This window comes from Stegodyphus dumicola, chromosome X2 (assembly GCF_044657685.1).
Source record: "Stegodyphus dumicola isolate Sdum_Otavi_A_Nest chromosome X2, ASM4465768v1".
Taxonomy (NCBI): Eukaryota; Metazoa; Arthropoda; class Arachnida; order Araneae; family Eresidae; genus Stegodyphus; species Stegodyphus dumicola.
Genome location: NC_140781.1, coordinates 67195788 through 67215189, shown reverse-complemented (window position 1 = coordinate 67215189; position 19402 = coordinate 67195788). Strand labels below are relative to the sequence as shown.

The window sequence follows — 19402 nt, the reverse complement described above, 5'->3', positions numbered from 1 at the left end:
GATGAAGACACATTAAAGACGTAAACTGATGCAAACCTGCGAATAACAACTCGCGAGATCGATGAGAGATTAAATTTATTGAATTTTGAACCGTTCATGATAATTTGAAACGCCTAGGTTTAATCTGAAAGCTCGAAATATGGGTTCCTTATGTTCTTAAGGAAAGAAATATGTGCCGCCATTATTGACGTTTGCGATTTGCTTCTTAAACGTCAAAAAATGACTCATTTTTGAAGCTTATCTTCACTGGGAACGAGAAATGGGATGTTTACAACAGTGTTAAACGCAAGAGGTCTTGGAGTAAGAAGGATGAGCTGGCTCAAAGCACTTCGAATGCCGATATTCATCAAAAACAGGTGATGCTATCCGTTTGGTAGAATTTTAAAGGAATCGTATTTTCTTTTAGTCCAAAGGGGCTTTGTCCCTGAATGATTACTGTTTTCGTTGGTTCACTATAAATGTCCGTTTCACTTTTCAAACTGTTGCTACCAAATGTTAGAGCCCTGCATTATATTTGAAGAAATCAAATAATGAAAAATCTGCATAAATGTATGTATATTTCTCGCATTGTGATAAAACAACGGTACATAGAACCATCGAATTTTAAATGACGTAATCCTACTACGAATATGGGCATGTGGAAGCCCAAATTTGAAATTTGGAATTTGTTTTATTATTAATTTCTTAATTAGTAATTAGTAAAACTTTAACGAATTTTTGATTAACAAACTCAAGGATTTCAAAGCGATCAATGGCAACGTTGTACAGAAAAAACATCTTTATCTCCAGTACGCGAGACTCTGTATCGGAAATTCTAAAGATATGCTCATTTAAAAATTATTTTGTGATATTGTTATTGAACTGAATTTTATAGTTTGATTACGTAGAACATGATATTTAATAAATAAAGGTAACAGACAAAATTTTAAAAAAACGCCCCTTTGGACGTAATTTAAAATCTGAAACCTTTCAGATTATTATTATTATTATTATTATTATTTTAGCTTCTACTGGACAACACAATGATAAATTCTGAAGTGTACTGGCGTCAGCTGGACGAACTGAATGATTCACTTAAACAGAAAAGGTCAGAATTGGTCAATAGAAAAGGTGTAGTGTTCCAAAAATATAATGCGAGATCTCATACAAGTTTGTTGACTTGCCAAAAGCTTTTACAGCTTGGATGGGATATACTGCCCCACTCACCACATTCTCCAGATCTGGCACCTTCTGATTGTTATTTGTTCCCATCTCTACAAAATGATTTAGACACTAAAACCTTTACTTCAAATGAGGAGATCAAAAATCACCTAGATCACTTTTTTGAAAGCAAGCGGAAAAAAATTGGGAGCGTTGAATCATGCTACTGCCAAAAATACGGCAAAAATTATTGGACCAGAATAGACAATATATAATTCAATAAAATATTTATTCGCTAAAAGAAAATCTTCTTTCATTTTTATAAAAAAATGGGAAATTATTTTCCGAACAACCCAACAGAAATAACAAATTTGGCAAGGTAAAACAAATCCAAATATTATGTTAATCTGCAGTATAAAATGAAGTTTCTTCTACAATAACATCTATAATTTGGTTATTTTCTCCTCATTTTATAGGAAAGAAAATTCAAAGGAGGAACTCAACAAATCTGCGAAAAAATGGCAGAAAAATTAGGTGGTGAGTAATTATCTTTTCTTTGTAGTCATTCTGATCATTGAAATTTGTTTGTCTGTCGTAAGGAATTTTGCTAGATTAATTGAAACAGCGTATTCATCCATATGTTAATAGATGGAGTTGTACTTTTGAATAGTCCAGTGGTTGGAATTGATCAAGAGGACAAGGATGTGGTTTTAGTAAAAGCTTTAAACGGTAAAGATTATAAGGTTAGTAAAAATTAATATCCTATATTTATTCAGAAGTCAAACAACAAAAATCAGCGTTATATTTACAAAATTTTTTTTTCAAAAATTTTGTAAATATAACGCTGATTTTTGTTGTTTGACTTCTGAATTAGTATTTATTCGGTGTGTTATTGTGTCTTAATTATCCTATATTTATTTTTCTCACAGTTTTCAGTGTGCCTACAAAATAATTTATAATATTGCTGAAATACATGTCAAAGCTCTTGAGCCACATTTTGTACTGCCCTTTCAAAAGCTGATTTAAATTATAACTAACGCGAAAAGGCGATACCTTTGTTATTAATTAAGCTTGGTTTATTTGATTATGGCAAAGCACTCGAGGGCTAAGGAGAGGAATGCCTTCGTAGAGGACATTCTAAGGGAAACTCCCTCGTATACGCATTACACATGGAGAAAACCATGATACCGCCATGCAGCCAGTCCGTTCGCAGGGATTCGAATCTCGGACCGAATCGTCATTGTTATATTTTTTATAAGAACTTTACCACTCGGCCGCTTGGTCAGTTTTTATCATTAATAAGAAGTCATTCGGATTAAAAAAAAGCGATGATTTCAGGAGCATTTGCCTTCAGAATTCAGCGCTAATAAATAATTCCAATAATATCTATCAAACATTTTATAATCATAATAGGTTTATGATAAAATGATATAATTGTGTCACATATATTTTGTAACATTTATGAGTTGCAAAAGAAATTGTTTCTTGTATGCGTTATGAAACAGCTCATCGAACAAAATACCAAACGGAATAAATATTTCTTCAATTTTTTACATCAATACAGGCTGCCCTCGACTTTCGCTATTTCTCATAATTTTAAAAATTCAATTTTTATAAGAACATTTTGATATTGCAAAATTTTTCGTCTACATACAGTCGCTCCCTCTTACGTTAATTACGAGGACTTAACCTTACTGGAGTTCTCTTCGAGACGGGTAACGACCAGTAGTCCGTGCGATATCAGCAATAAGTGTTAATGAACATATTAATGATGCGTTGTTGTATGAAATTTACTAATAAGTAATGGTGCAGCGTTTTTCTTTAAGGTTCCAGAAAGCAGAAAGTCAAGCTGTCGAAGCTGGGTAATATTTGAAAATTTTCACACCGGTAGTTAAGCAATATTCTAAAGATAAAAATTTACAATTTAAAACATTATTAACTTAGACTATGCTTCAGGACAACAAAATCTCTGTAGAATTTATACTCGGAAACTAAGTCGTACCTACCCATTATTTGACCTGAGGCAATGTGGTAAATGCGCGCTCTTGTATACAATGTAAGATTATTCGTTTATTTGAGGGAATAAATCTATAAATAATATTAAATATGTTATTAAAACATGAACTACACATATACACGCACACATAGTAATCTCTGTTTACACTGCGTCATTTCAAGGTTAATCCATGTCATATGACTCTTAAGGATTGCTGCCTGCTCTTTCCTTCTTGCTGTAAAGTTATCAAAAATGTAAACCTCTTGAGATATGCACAAGTTGTTTGTGGCTGCAATATGTTTACTGAAAATAAAACGAAGATTTAATGTGCTTCGGCTGCCAGTCTCCTAATAATTAAGAATCATCATTTCTACGCCATCCATTTATTACTTGTAAGTCTGTTTTTGAGTGTCATCTTTCTAACTGCGCAGTAAAAGTCTCTTCATATTATAATGTAGAGAACCGTCGTCAATCCGTTATAACTTTCATTAACCAAGTCATCTTATATAATAAAATGTAAAAAGACGCCATTCACTCAGTGTTTTTAAACAAGAAGAAATGAAGAAGTTAATACAGATACATAAGAAAAGGAGACTAGGATGAGGAATACAATGAAAATCTGATTCAACCTTATCAAGAGAAGGTAAATCAGTTGAATCAGAGAAGGTATCTCAATTGAAGTCAGATTCCTAAGAAATCCACTGTGTTTCTATTCATCCAAAATTAGCTGATTAACCATTTAAATTTTAAGTAGTATAGTTCACCTGAAAATTTCGAATGCCTCCTTTGCGCAGCAGCTTTCCTTTCATATAAAATAATAATACATAAATACAAATTTGAATAAAATAAATTAAAGTTGCTTAAGAAAGCAAAAGTAATATATACAGTTACTAATATTAAAATTAAAAAGAAATAATTAACAAAATCTAGAGAAAGAACCAAGAACAAATTGAATGATAACTGAGAACAAAATTTTGGAATTTACCTGTTGAAAGAATAAAGGAAAGTGATTCAAAATGGGAAAAGTGACGCTAAGCTTGGCCTGTTTGGCGCTATTGGCTATACAAAAAGGCGATGGAAAATTAATGATTTCGCATATTTTTGTTGTAAAATATTACCGCAATAATATATATATATATATGAGATCTTATGTTAGCAATAGCCGTTAATGTAATTTTAACTTGGGATGTAAAATAAAATAGAACTTCATAATTATTTTCTTTCAGTCATAATATGTTAAATTACAGTCATTTCAGTTAAACGAAGTTAAAATAATGCTATGGATTTCAAAATTTTACATCAAATGAATAAAGTAAGGTTCTAATTTGTGCAGTTAGAATTATAGTATCATCGTATAAAAACTGCTAATATTTATTAGCAGTATTTGAAATTTTAAACATGTAATGTTGTTTCCTTTTTATAGTGAATTTTAAAAAATTAGCGCTATATTATGAAAATTATTAAAAGTTTATGGCATCAAAAGATGTCAGTTTTAACAATTATATTTAGTAAATTAAGTAACGAATTTAAAAGAATTTTTAGTTATTTTACTTAGTGAAGGTTATTGAAAATTGCTGCATTAATAGTTGTATTTTTGTACTACTGTTTAAAAAATTTTGGATCATTTTAAGAGTGAGCTAAATGTAAAGAAGGAAGGAAAAATGCTGTGCAGATAATAGATATAAAATTACTTTTTGAATATAATGTAGGAAATATGAAATATTTTGATATTAAATGTTATTACAATGAATTTAGAAATGCGAAAAATTTAAGATATTGAATGATTGTGATCGTTTATGCAATTAATGTAATTAAAAACTAAAATTAATTTGAAATTATGTAGTTAATTGTATAACTTATAATTAATAAATAGTTGTATGTCAGCGGAGTACTGTTTGGAAAACTGTGGCCTGATTTACCTCTGTATAATAACTTCCTTTACCCTCCTTATACAATATAAATTTTGAAGGCTCCCATTTTATGAAAAATATAGTAAGTGTTTCACATATAATTATCACTTTTATTTTTATTTTTTAATGTATAATGGAGTGCGGTTTTAATTTCTTTTTATATAATGTTTTACCACAGTTACAGTACAGTTAGTGCAGTTTAGAAACGCCAGTTACGCTACGCAAGGAATGGAGGCTTTTATAAATAACTGCTGAGCATCCCTTAACCACTGAGGAATATATGTTAGTTCAAGTGGATATGCCCAATAGATGGAAATGTTTGTACTTGGAGAAAGCTGTGGGGTCTTCCAGTTTGAGTAAAATAAAGGAATTAGAAATTTAATAATTACAATAACAATTATAATTTCAATACTACTAATACAAATGATGTTAAAATGAAAGTTATAATAACGAAAATTAGTTATAATATAAAATTTTGAAATTTTCTATTGTTATTCAAAATAAGTAATGGGTGTACAAAAATTTTACATTTGTGACATTGTGTGACATTAGTGACATTTAAAAGCTCTTTCCTGAATAAATACGATTCTCTGGACTCTAAAATACAGACACTTCCGGAATAAAAATTTTAATAGGAGTCTAAAATATTTTCAAAATTTTATGATTTGTATTTTTTAATTTATGTTTCAACAGCATATGTTCCATACTATAGGACATACGTCAAATCCTTCATGATGTACATTTTAATGTAATTAAAATCAAAATTATGTCGACTTTGGTCATGTTTTTTATAGTATAACGCATATACTGAATATTAGTTCATTTTAAGGTAACCGACCTCGTTCGAAGGGCCTTATTTCAAAATTTTTATTATATTTCTGAATTTATGAATTTTTATGAGGTTGCACTCACACTGAAATATAATCAACTGAAAAGGTGATAAAAAATTCATTAGTTTGTGAAATTTATGCAAAAAACTCAAAATTTTACATAAAATTAACAAAAACGTCAACCATTACTGACAAGAAAATAATTATAATAAAAGCATATTTTTGACTTTAAGTATTTTAATCATAATCATGCAGTGAAGTAGAATGTTATGTAGAGAAATTATCTGATAGCGTTATAAAAAATTAGGTGAATGATTTTATGATTTATGGAAATTTAAATTTTATTTTGATTCTGAATTATTTATTTTAAGGCTTTAATTTTGGGGAAAAACAGATGCTTCTGGGAATATTATTTAGTTTAAAAGAGTATTATTTATTTTCCTCTATTTGTAAATCTTGTACAAACTTTTATTCATTGTGAAAGAAGCAGGGAAAGGGAGGCAATTTTCGCCAAGTCATGATTTCGCGCGCTTTAGAATGTTCGAGAAAGAATTTTCATTGTTAGTTGACCTTAAGAGAGGAAAGTACGTGACGGAAAGGTCAAAGGTTGCTACTTGTCTTTCAATGTAAGTCATTCAGGTTTTTGGCGATTGAGGGTCCGGTTGTTGGCTAAGTGAAGAAGGGCGCGCATGCGCGATCACCTTTTTTCCGCATTCTGGAGTTGAAAACGAAGATTTTGCCATAATTAAGGGGGCGATAAGTGAAGCCATAGTGGGAGCCCGTTTTGGGAAGGAGACGAAGGAAATTCGAGTTGGATTCACATTTACTCTGGACACACTTACTTTTGGCTGACTCTCGGACTGACTCGCTGATTTTTGGGCTTGCTGGACAAAATGTAAGTGACTCCGAGAGGTGTTTTCCGGCGGGGAGCGGCAAATATGCTCCCCGGCCGCGTTTTGGTTAAGAGGCGAGACTCTCTTACACACTTACTCTGGACTCGCTTAGGCACTCTCTGACTGACTCGCTGATTTTCGGGCTTGCTGGACAAAAATGTAATTACGAAGCGGGATGTTTTCCGACGGGGAGCGGCAAATATGCTCCCCGGCCGCGTTTGGTTAAGAGGCGAGACACACTTACTCTTGACTCGCTTAGGCACTCACTGCTTGGATTCGCTGACTTTCGGGCTTGACGGACTTGTTGACGGAGACTGAGAAAAAACTTGTGGGTGTTGCGAAGGAGAAAGGAAAAGATTTAGTCGGCATCGAGCAGTGCTTCCGGCGGGGAGCGGCAATTATGCTCCCCGGCCGCGGGTTTTCTCAAAAATGCGAAGGAAAAAAAAAACTGTTGAGCGAATAACAAAAAAAATTATCAGAGACTTGGGTCTCTATCTGTATCGGCAAAAGTCAGGACGATGTCCTCTGAACTCCGACTTGAAAACAGAAGGAATTATGTCACCTTAGTCAACTGGAAGCCTGCGTTAGCCGTTCTCTAAAATGCCTAGCTTAATTGTCTACGTTTTCCTTGGTGGAGCTGAGAGTCTGGGCAGACAGCCGTGCGGTGTAAGCTGTTCTCTTGCTTCCAGTGGGAATAATTTTCTTCTATGGAAAACAGTAGCAGGCGTAAGATTTGACGGTATAGCTGATGTAATTTATTGTCGTGCCGTTCGAGTCTCTGTCTTGCGGATTTGCCAAGTGACGTAAGGATAGAGCTAAGATATGAGCTCTCCTCCACTTCAAGATGTCCACTCAAGATAAGTATTATTTTTTTTGGTGTGTTGGAACTTTAGGCAAGTTTTTCCAAAAACGTCCTTAGCAGTAAAAACAACGTCGAATCTAAAATTTAACTCTCAGGCCATAAATTGTTTCCCTTTCCTTTCTTTTAAATCACCAGAACTCTCAGGCCATAAATTGTTTCCCTTTCCTTTCTTTTAAATCACCAGACAAACCTTAAGTTTTTTTATGAATTTAAATGAACAGACTCTCAGATGAGGTTAAGATTTTTTTTATTGTGTTGTAATTGAATAAACTGATATTTAATCTGGAACCTCTTACAGTATGTTTTCTTTATATATTTAATATGAACTTTTCCTTTATATCTTGTATATGTTTTATGTTTTCGATCCTCTCACGGCGCGGTCCCGGAATGCATTTTTTTCACAACGCAAAAATGCTGTACACGTTTCACTATACGATTACTCCCTTTAACGGCAAGTAGTTTCATATTTAACATTTAGCAATATAGGAATTTCAGATATAACATGGTACCTAGAAGTAAAACTATTTAACCTTGGTGTCGAAACTTTCTTCATAACAGAATAATTAAAAAATATTGATTCATTAGCAATGTTAGTCAACACACAAAAAGTTTTTAAAAAATGCATACATTATTGAAGGAAAAATCACACAATTTAAATTCTGTACGGCAAATTTGTTAGCTCTTAGTCTAAATCATGCATAATAATATACAAACTCTGTGTGCAAAATTTCAAGTGATTCTGTCAGGAACCATTAGAGTTATCATGGTTTCCGTGAACGTCAATCACAAAAAAAAAATATATATATATATCATAAATCGCATTTAAAGTTCAGAGATTAACATTACGTGGCATATATACACAACCATTCAAATTGCCAAACGAAAATTAGAAAATTCATAACTAGAATACTTTTTCAGATTGTCCAGACTAATTGAAATGCTTAAAATTATTTAAATAAAAAATAACACAAAATAGGGCGAAAACTGCATTTTGAATTTGCTCTTTAAACTTTCACTTCCGCTGTGGCAAACAATAACTTCCGGTTTGCCATCTATCAGAAAGACTAGTTTTTTTCACTTCTAATGAACGTATCAAGAAAAGAAAAGCTGTTTTTGATAGCTAAGGGTGTGACCTTTAAAAATGTGAAAGAAAAAAATGAGATTTTTAGTCAAAATCGGTTTTTTGAACGAGGTCGGTTACGATTAAAAACGATTAAAGTAGTTATAAAAACAATGTAATTTTTAAACATTATTTTTGCACTCTAAAATCAAAAAATATCAAAGGGTACTAAAATGACACTAAAAAATGAAAATAATACATATTTTGTAAAGAATTCGGGAGCTCTGAGAAATATATAAAAATTCCGTTGTAATTAAAGTTTCTGTCTTTTTTAAATGGTATAAAAAGGAGGTATAAATCACTCACCGTTAAATTTAGAGAAATTAAAAAATATTTGAGGAAATGGATCCTCGTCTTTCAGATGGGTTAGAAAAAATTAAAATTAGTTATCAATGAACACTGAAATAATAAAACTAGTCGCTTATTAAATATTCAAAGTATTTATCTTTTTCAAAGTATCTACCTTCAAACCTAATCAAATATATATCTAAGCAAAGTATCTACCTTTGAAAATATATAAATCATCATTGTATCTTAAATTTTCGGAATCATCATCGGAATCTTATTTAATTTATTGCTGTAGGAAAATATTCATGTTCTACGATTTTTCTCAAAGGTATCAACGGTATTTGGTTTAAAACTTTTAATTTCTAAATATCTTGGTATGATCTGACACTAATTCATTGCTAAACACTTTTTAAAGTTTTTTTTTTTTAATTAGGAATAAAAATCTAGCCATTCTTCGTAATCCATATATCCTCTCCCTTTTATTTCTTTTATGATTTTTTTTCTATGTTCTTGATCTGTTTTTGATTCTCAAAGTATTCGCTGTGCTACATTAATTTTTTGTTCTTTTTCAGAAACTGTGATAGATGCATCAAGATCAAAATCCGTTTAATACATTGATCATACTTGTCACTTTACTCGCAAAACATTTATCACGTTCTGCTTTTAATTCTTCTTTTAATACGTTTATTAATTCATTTTTATCCTTATTTTTTAAAATTCTGCACCTTGTTGATTGGAAAATTTTATACAAACTTAATATATAGAGCTTAGCTCAAATGAATGAAAGACAGCAAATAACTACTAATGTCGGCAGTATGATGTTTTCTTCGAAATTTTAGTCTATTCAGCTCGATACACAAAGTGTAAATTAGCTTCATAATGCTACTTTAAATAATAAATTTTAATATTAGAAAATAATATATCGCCTGCTGTGAGAGGTAATCTATTTTTAGAATAAATTAATGTTATTAATATTTCTTTTTTTTTCTTCCCCCTCCCACCGTTAGAATTGCTTACAACACAAAATTCTTTTCCTACCTCATTCAACCGACACTGATGGGTACTTTTAAACGATGTTATATGTGAACAATTATAAGTCAAACAATCAAGGCAACTAGTAGGGACAAAATAAGAATTCTTTGGACGACTATATTATACGGAATACAATAAATAATTCTGGAGACTCGAAGGGCTGAAATAGAAGAGTCAACAATGAAAGGTTCCTGGAAACAATTATGCCCACAAATGATCAGTGATTTTAAAAATTCTGAAGAAACGAAGGAAGCTATCATAAATAAAAGCCTAATTAATGAACTAAACTTGGACGTCAACAATAAAGTTAAAAGTTAAATTAAATACGCAGTGATAATGTGGAAGAAGCTGTTGGCTTTTATTCAACTAACTGTGATAAGTTAATAAAGAAAGCACATGAAAGCTCTAAAACACGCCTCTATATTGATTAATAAATCTACAATTTTCTTGTTTTTTTACATGAAAATTATATATTTATTTATCAATATAGAGGCGTCTTCTTTCGAACATTCAATATTTGTACACATTTTCAAGAACCAATTATGTGCGGAAGTCGAGGGCCGTCTGTATGTATTTACTTATTATATACTTAACCCTATTTCTATTTTTTAAGACAAATTATGTGTACATAACTAAGAAAGCTTTTTTGGTTTTTGTAAAGCGAACCTCATTATAAAACTGCATGAAAATACACTGAGTCTCATCTCCATTGCACGAATTATTTGCAATCTTATTTTCAATGACTCTAATCCGCAGAGACATTAAAAAGGATAAACGATTCAGTTTCTAACTTTCGGTAAAACCATTTTATCGACTGCCAGAGAAGCATGGGCATTTTTGTGTGCTCTGCTTAAAACAGAAGCAAATTCTTCACAAATTTTTAAATTCTTTGTAAATTTCAAAGTACGTACTTTTCTGCTTCAATTCTCCGAAGCCTCTGTATTTTGAAGCATCATCAAATCGTTAATTCTTTTCATTGCTACAATGACAGTCAAACTATATCATTTATTTGAAATCAGTCTTGAAATCAGAAATACACATGAAAGAAACACAAAAGGCAAACAAAAAGGAGAGGGTTTTCTAAAATTGACATCATTGAAAATTTTATCTTCCTTTTGATATCCTAAAAGATTTTAATTAGGCAAGTGGGCGAATAAAAATGGGATGCCATGGAGAATATTGCTTCTTCATGTTTGAAGGTAAAGAAAGAAAATATTATTTTCAACCAAATAAAAAACGCTAAACGCTAAGAACTATATATCAATCTGAATATTTTTATTTCTTGATAAATTGATTTCTTTGTGTCTCAAATCACATCGTATCAATTTATGTCTACAAAAGTTTCCAATGAGTTTTATGCTTATGCAGAATGAATAAAAATTCCATATTACTTCTTTCTAACTGAAAGCTTGTTTCTTTTACTAGGAAATCAATTCCATTTTTACATCATTTTAATGCTTTCTGTGACTGAATATGCATGTGTCTATTTGTGCATTTGGTTACATAAATTTGTATAAATTCATTTGCTAGGCTCATTACGTTATTCTGGCATGTCCACCTATACTGCAAATGAAGATTCACTTCAAACCTTCACTCCCTCCTCTCCGTAATCAGTTGATGCAGAGGATGCCGATGGGCTCTGTAATGAAAGTCATTCTGTATTACAAGACAACATTCTGGAGAGAAAATGGTAAAGTTGATCTCAAAAAAGTTTCTTTTTGCATTTTATATAGGCTTTCGAGCTGTCCATAGTGAAAAAAGATCTATGAGTTTGAGATCAGTTAAATTTTCTCAACTAAAGCTGTTACGGAATATTTTATCTTTGATATCCTTGATTTTTGATAACTTAATAAATGAAGAGATCGATCGAAACGCACCGTATATTCATAGTACAAAAGAGAATGGTGGTTTGTTCTAGTTTGACATAAGGGGTATTTTTAGTATATGTGCAGATATTCCTGTATATAAGAGTCCCGGAGTATAAGATACGGAGAATACTAATTGGCAGATTTTAGATTTCTTAGCATTTGCTTATATTAGAAAATAATTAACAAATTAAAAATTGGGTACTTTCTATGAGCTACAGATGTAAGCCCCATGGCAGCTGAATATACAGTAAATATATAATGAGAAATTTTTTTATCAAAAATTCGCAAAATATCATAAGTATTCCTGTATACAAATCATATTTATACACTGGGAAAACCGTGAATTGTGAAGTACGGTATATTTTTTTTAATCGAGACAGTAATGATTAATAGAAAGACCAGATTAATTTCAGTTTTACGATCATGACTCTTTACTTTAATTTTTGTATTCAAGTAGCGTTATTTTGCAGGGCTTTGCGGATCAATGTTGATTGAAGGAGGAGATGAGCACCCTCTATTCCTGGCTTTTGATGATACGAAACCAGATGGTAGTTATCCTGCCATTATCGGGTATGATATTCCATAGCTTTATGAAGCAAGCCTAATATTTTACAGAAAATACTTTAGCCGATGTTTAATTGTGCTTCCATAATACTGATATGATTAATACTCAGTTTCTAAAGCCTTTTTTCTTTTACTTCATCTTTCCTTTAACGAGTTTCTTTGCAGTTTCATACTAGCTGACAAATGCCGCCGTATGGGAAGTTTAAGTCCCGAAGAAAGGAAAGAAAAAGTTGCTTGGAGTTTAGCAGAGGCAACTGGATATCAAGAATTTCTGAAGGTATATAACACCATCAGTGTAAACCAGAAAGCCATTATTTAGTGAATTTCTAAGGAGATTAAAGAACTAAATAAATTCTTGTAAGGGTAATTCAAACGAAAAATTCCAATTGTTAAATCTTCATATCAAGTAGTTTAACAATATTAGGTGTTTTTCACTTAAAAGTTGTGAAAATGATTGTTACTTTTCACAACTTTTGATAACAAAACAAACCTTTGGATTAAAAAAATCCAACCTTTGCATTCATTATTTTGAAACCTCGTTAATTTAAAACATGACTTTTTACATGTTTTTTTTTTCATTTAAAACATGATTTAAACCAAATTTAGTAATGCAAAACACTTGTTTAAGTGTTACTTAAATAAGAAAATTGTGAAGTACGGTATATCTTATTTGAAAGGCCTTTATAGGTTTACATATAACTAGAATTTAATGAGATGCATTTAATTAGAATTTCAAACAACCAAAGGTTATGCCCTTTTTCTTTCATTTGGAATGTAAATAGTCGTTTCAGTGCCCGTTCTCTAAGGTATAGAATTGTTAATTGAAAATAACAATATCTGTTTTGTTACATTTCCAAAAATAAGAAACAGATAAAAAGAAGAGAACTGTTTCCATAATCCACTCAAATTTACATCGAATAAACTTGTAGGGTTATTATTGATTTAATTAGCGAATTATTTATAATTTCAGCTTTACTATCACTTGTCCTTTCCGCTTCCTCACTAGAATGGAAATCAGTTAGAGTCGAGGGTTTTGGATTATAAGACAGAGCATGTTTCTGCCTCTCGTGGTCACGTTACTAATAACGCCAGCTCTGGTAAGAGTGCAATTCTTTGGTAAGAGTAATTCAATGGTAAGAGTGCTCTGGTAAGAGTGCAACTTTGCATTATTTCTGCGATATTTAAATTGTTACGGCGGTGAGACGTTTTACAGCCATTTTCGCGTTAAATCAATTGCGTAGACTTAATATAACTTTTGAAACTGATTGTTACTTTAAGTTGCATCGTCACAAGTAGCGCCTGATTTGTAAGCACGAGACATTAATTTTATGTTCAATTTTTTCTTTAATAAAAACGTTGTTTTAAACGTTTTCAAGACCTTCTTGTTATTTCAGACAAAGCAATAATTCGCTCCGACTCTCCTAGGAGTTTGATACTAGTAATTTATGCTACCAAAGGTAAACAGCAAAATAGATGATAAAAATAAATGTGCCCTTAATTTTCATCTAGACACTGAAATATTACTTCTTACAGCCTATTCATTATGAAGAGAAGAACTGGATGGAGGAACAATATTCTGGTGGTTGCTACACTGCAATGTACCCTCCTGGCTTATTTACAAGATATGGAAAGTATGTTCTAATAGTCATAAAATCTACGATAATTGGCGAGAATATGTAATATGAATATATTTACTGTACTATAAAAACTATTTATCTAAAACGTAAATGTATAAATGAATAGAAATCTTAGAGCATAAAAAATATTCATATCTTGATGCAAGTTGTCCTCTGACATAGTTTTACAACTTTATTTTATTTCATGTATATATATTCATGAAAAGTTTTCTACAGGATACTTAAATTCATATGAAGAAAAGGGATCTTTTACTGCGCATTCACTTTCATCTATCAAAAACTGCGAATTCCAATTCTCTCAATATAATTGAAAGAAATGTTTATTTGAAGTAAATCTTTTCAACATGGACAAAATAAAAAGGGCATTCAAAGCATAGAAAATGTAGCTCTATATTATTCAGCTTAGACTGCGGACAGCAAACCTTTATCCTTAAAATACATTACCCTCCAAATGTTAAGGAACAGCAGGTTTTTCAAAGCTCACGATTACAAAAATGTCAGTAACGTTTAAATTCACAATTCATATTCATTACAGTAACGAAGTTTAAGAAAATATGTGCAAAAACAATAGCTTTTACTTTATAGAAATGAATACTTATATAGGAACTGGAGAAAAATGCAAAAATTGTAATTTTTGTTCACTAGTGTTGATCGTCAGTTGTTATTACACTTTCGTGGACGATATCCAGGAGAGTCTAGCAATGTCCAGGAGAAGTCGTCTGCCAGATTGAGGTGGCGGGCGATCAGATGGATGGGTGGAAATGGGTATGTCACAAGTTGATGCTGCTAGATGTCTCAATGTCTCGAAGTGTGGTCCACCGACTATGGAATTAGTTTGAATCCCAGGATTCTGTGTCTAGAAGACATGCTCCAGGCAGACCTACAGTTACAACACCTGCGGGAGACCTTTATTTAGCTCTTTCAGCCCGAAAGAGAGTAACATTAATGTGCCTCAGCTCATGGCAGATCATTTAGTGGCAAGAGGAACAAGAAATCTCAGCCACTACAGTGCGCATACGCCTGCACAATACAGGTCTGTATGCAAGACGACCAGTTGTTTGTGTTCCTGCATGATGACCTGCATGTGTTCCATGGAGGAACTTTGACCGGTGTGAGATCTCGAGACGAGATCCTTGATCAATATGTCCGCCCATATGCCGCTGCTATTGATTCAGGATTTCTTCTGATGAACGACAATGCGCCAGTGCACTGATCTCGGATTGCTGAAGAATATCTTGAGGGTCACGGTATGGAGCGGGTGGAATGGTCAGCTCAATCCTCAGACCTGAATCCGATAGAGCATCTTTGGGACTACCTTGGGAGACAGGTTGCTACTTTAAGTCCTCCTCCAAGTTCGCTAAATGAACTTGAACAAGAATTATTCCATGTCTGGTCGTTCCTTCCCATTTCACCGACCGGCAACTTAATTGACAGCATGGAATGTCTCTGCCGCCAATGTATTACAGCTAGGGGTGGACACATTTCTTATTAGAACTCATTTTTGTAATGTTACCACCCCATTTTTCCTCAAACATTGTCATATAGTCTTTCTCCAAGACTGGATGTCTCTGCCGAGAGTGCAATTTTTTGTTGTAATTCACGTATGTGTTAGAAATATTCTATGTCGCATTCATTAAAGAACTGTTTAGTGAAAATGTTCTGTAAAATTTTTGTTTCTATGTTGCTCCGTTCTCAAATTAGACACCAAAAACATGCTGTTTCTTAACGTTTGAAGGGCAGTGTACTTGATAATATACTTATTCACATTAATCCTTAACATACTGAATTACTACCGATGAATTTATCGATAGTATGATGATGAATAGAATGTTTATTCATGAACATCCTTACGATACTGAATTATCAACAATTTCAAACACACTGTAGAGACATTAGGTATTTTTTGGAAGCAGGAAAGATGAAAAATTAACACCGCCTTCGCCAGGAACCGCGGAACTCTGGAATACCGGTCCAGAGTGCAGACCACTACACCACGAAAGCACGCTAGGAAAGCAGGAGAAATACCTTATATACTCCCCTTTTTAAAAGGTAACTGGGATTTTTAGGGAACCCAATCGCCAATGGATGTGGAGAATATTCATCTAACACCCTTTTAGTTCGTGCGCCACTGTAGAGACATTATGTATTTTTTTAAAGCAGGAAAAATGAAAAATTAACAACGTCTTCGCTGAAAATCGAACCGTGGACCTCTGGAATACCAGCCCAGAGCGCAGACCACTACACTACGAAGGCACGCTAGGAAAGCGGGAGAAATACCTTATAACACGACATACAGTTAATCATTTGAATTATTTGTAAGAATTATACTGTTCTACTTAATCTTAAAAACTATAGTGCTGCTGAAAATTTATCTTTACAAATTAAAAATTCTTTAAAGTTCAAGCAAATATCTCAGTCAGTTTTAGTGGTACAATTTTAATAGTTTTAGAGGTATATACTTTTAATTTGCATTTTATAATGAGCATAAATCTTCGCTAAATATAAATATAGAGATCGAAGGAATGCATAAAATGATTTCGCAATTTAAAATGCTGAAACATCAATATTTCCGCCGTCTAATGCATTTTTTTTGTAATTATATGCCTTTAAATGAAATAATATACCTGCGATCAATAGAAATAAAGGCCGGGTAACACTGTTTGGGACGCTGTGTACATATATGTATATATCATTATAGAATTTCTTAAAAAAAATATTCAAAAACCATTTCTACGCAAAATGCTGCTGAAAACTTAATTAATTATAGACTAAAATAAGTAATAAATTACGAACAAACCCTACAAAGACATGAAAGAAATGAAGGAGCTGAAGAGGTATTTTTACACTTTTTACTGAGTGATTTCGGGAAAGCAGTGGTTTCAAATTTTCTGTCATGTCTTAGTAGGATTGGTTCGGAATTTATTACATTTTTAGTCTCTAATTATATATATGTGTTATATATACACCGTAGAGCCATTGTATTATGACCACTCATCATCTAGAACAATGAGCTCGCCGGGAGACAAAACCACGGCGCACACGTGGCTGATGCTGGAAAGTATAAAGCTCTCATGCACTGTTTTACATGCGTTGAATGTTTAGCGACATAATGTGAAAAGCAGCTAATTTATCAAATTTCGATAAATGTCAAATCGTTATTGCTCGGCGTCTGGGAACATCGATTTCAGAAATGGCGCATTTGGTAGGCTGCTTATGTACAGGTGTTTATAGAACGTGGTGTATAGATGGTAAAACGACAAGTCGTCGGCTAGCGGTTTGACGGCCATGGCGCATTGATTTCTAAGGAGAACGGAGAGTCTTGCGCATTGTTGATGTGTTTGTTCCATGATTGAAGGGATATAAAAGCTGAAATCACCAGAAGCTTCATCAATAGCGACCCAGACGGTGTCTAAACACACAGTGCAGCCTACGCTGCTGCCTATGGGTCTACGTAGCCTGCGCCCGAATCGTGTCCCTGTGCTGTCACGTAATTTATCTTTGCAAATTAAAAATTCTTTACAAATGAAATATCTTTACAAATTAAGAATTTTTAATTTGTAAAGATAAATCCCTGTACGTCATCGCCAACAGCTCCTGCAATGGGCGAAGATCGTAGAAGAATGAAAGAAAGTCTCCTGCCCTATGAATGGTCAATCAACATTGACAGAAGAATACGAATACACAGATTTCTAGCGGAAACCATGAAATCCGGGTGCAAAGTTGGCTAGATACAAGACGGTAGTGGCGGCATTATGTTATGGGCGATGTTTTTCATAGGGCACATTAAGACCCATTATTCCCATAGAACAATCCTTGACGCCTTAGGCGCTATGTTAATATCGTTACAGACGGTGCACTCCTTTATGGAAACAGTGTTCGTGGCGGGTGATAACGGTTACCAACAAGATAATACACCATCTCACAAGCGTCGAATCAACACGGGGGGGGGCTTAGAGGAAAGCTCTTGTGAATTTCATTTCACGTCTTATTCTCAGAATTCACCTAACATGAACCCAATCGAACATTTGTTGTTCCACCTAGAAAACCGAATTTCGTGCAGCCACTCTACCACCTTGCAATGGGCGGGACTCCAGGACCAGTAGGTGACTGCCTATCAGCATCTTGTCGAGTCAGTGTCTCGCCGGGTGTTAGCGGTATTTAGAGCTACTTCATATTAAACAGGAGATCCTAATTCAGTGGTTCTTCAGCGTATCACTCTCTCTATATATATATATACAAATTATCATTATATAAGTTTATATAAGTTAAGAGCATTATAGTTTTTGTGATATCTAGGAAGTCATGTTGGATAATAAAGTGATGACATCGAAGATGAATGAAAATATAGATGCATGACGATACTTATACATTTGCACGGAAAAATTTCTTTCTGTAATAGACTGTTGTGGATAGTCACAGATGTCTTGTATATTTACAGACATTCTTTCTTTTATTACATAAGTCATTGAAACACAGTAAATCAATAGATAAGTACAAAAACGGCTGGCTCGCTATTTCATAGTTAGAAGTTACGTTTCAAACTATTGTAGTTGTTGACAGAGAAAGGAGAATCGTTGGAAGACATGTTAGATGACTGGCTCGCTATTTCATAGTTAGAAGTTACGTTTCAAACTATTGTAGTTGTTGGCAGAGAAAGGAGAATTGTTGGAAGACATGTTAGAAGGATACAGAAAGCTGAGAAGAAATGTTACAATAGGAATGTTCGTGATGTTGTAGTTTCACTTTATTTACATTCACTAATTAAGCTTTTCATCTGGCAAATTTAACATAATTTTTGGCTAGAAGATTTTTATGAGCATGTAAGTACATGCTTTATGAGCGTTATATAAGAATAATACGACAAGGATAAATTCTGAAATGACAAGCTCCAAGAAATTTACCAAGCATATTTCTGTTTTTAGGCTAGAGAGGTTAAAAAGCCAAATAAAAAAATTATACTTAAGAAATTATTTAAAATTGAAAAAATTCATATTACATATCCTTTATCATTTATACTAATTACGAAAATTCTCTTCATTAAATTATGAAGCCATTTAATTAAAATACATAAGTTTTGAAATCTCACAAAACATGTAAAATCATTTGTTGATTAGATAAAAATTCATGGCAAAATGAAAAGCAAAGAAATAGTAATTTTTAAGACGGGAGTTACTTTTTAAATACTATATAGCATTTATTTAGAATTAAAATACACTCATGTCCATAAATTAAGGATAATGCAAAATCAGGCAAAGGAAGAGT

General features: G+C 32.7%; 1 protein-coding gene across 1 annotated transcript in view; it reads left to right on the top strand.

Annotated features, from left to right (window-relative positions):
• The window catches only part of LOC118189357 (amine oxidase [flavin-containing]-like), a 55968-nt gene that overhangs the window by 27292 nt on the left and 9274 nt on the right, over nt 1–19402 (top strand). The window contains exons 7-12 of the mRNA XM_035359942.2: nt 1617–1677; nt 1789–1883; nt 11602–11761; nt 12410–12509; nt 12669–12780; nt 14037–14134. Coding sequence (XP_035215833.1) covers nt 1617–1677; nt 1789–1883; nt 11602–11761; nt 12410–12509; nt 12669–12780; nt 14037–14134 — 626 coding nt within the window. The remainder of the gene's footprint in view (nt 1–1616; nt 1678–1788; nt 1884–11601; nt 11762–12409; nt 12510–12668; nt 12781–14036; nt 14135–19402) is intronic.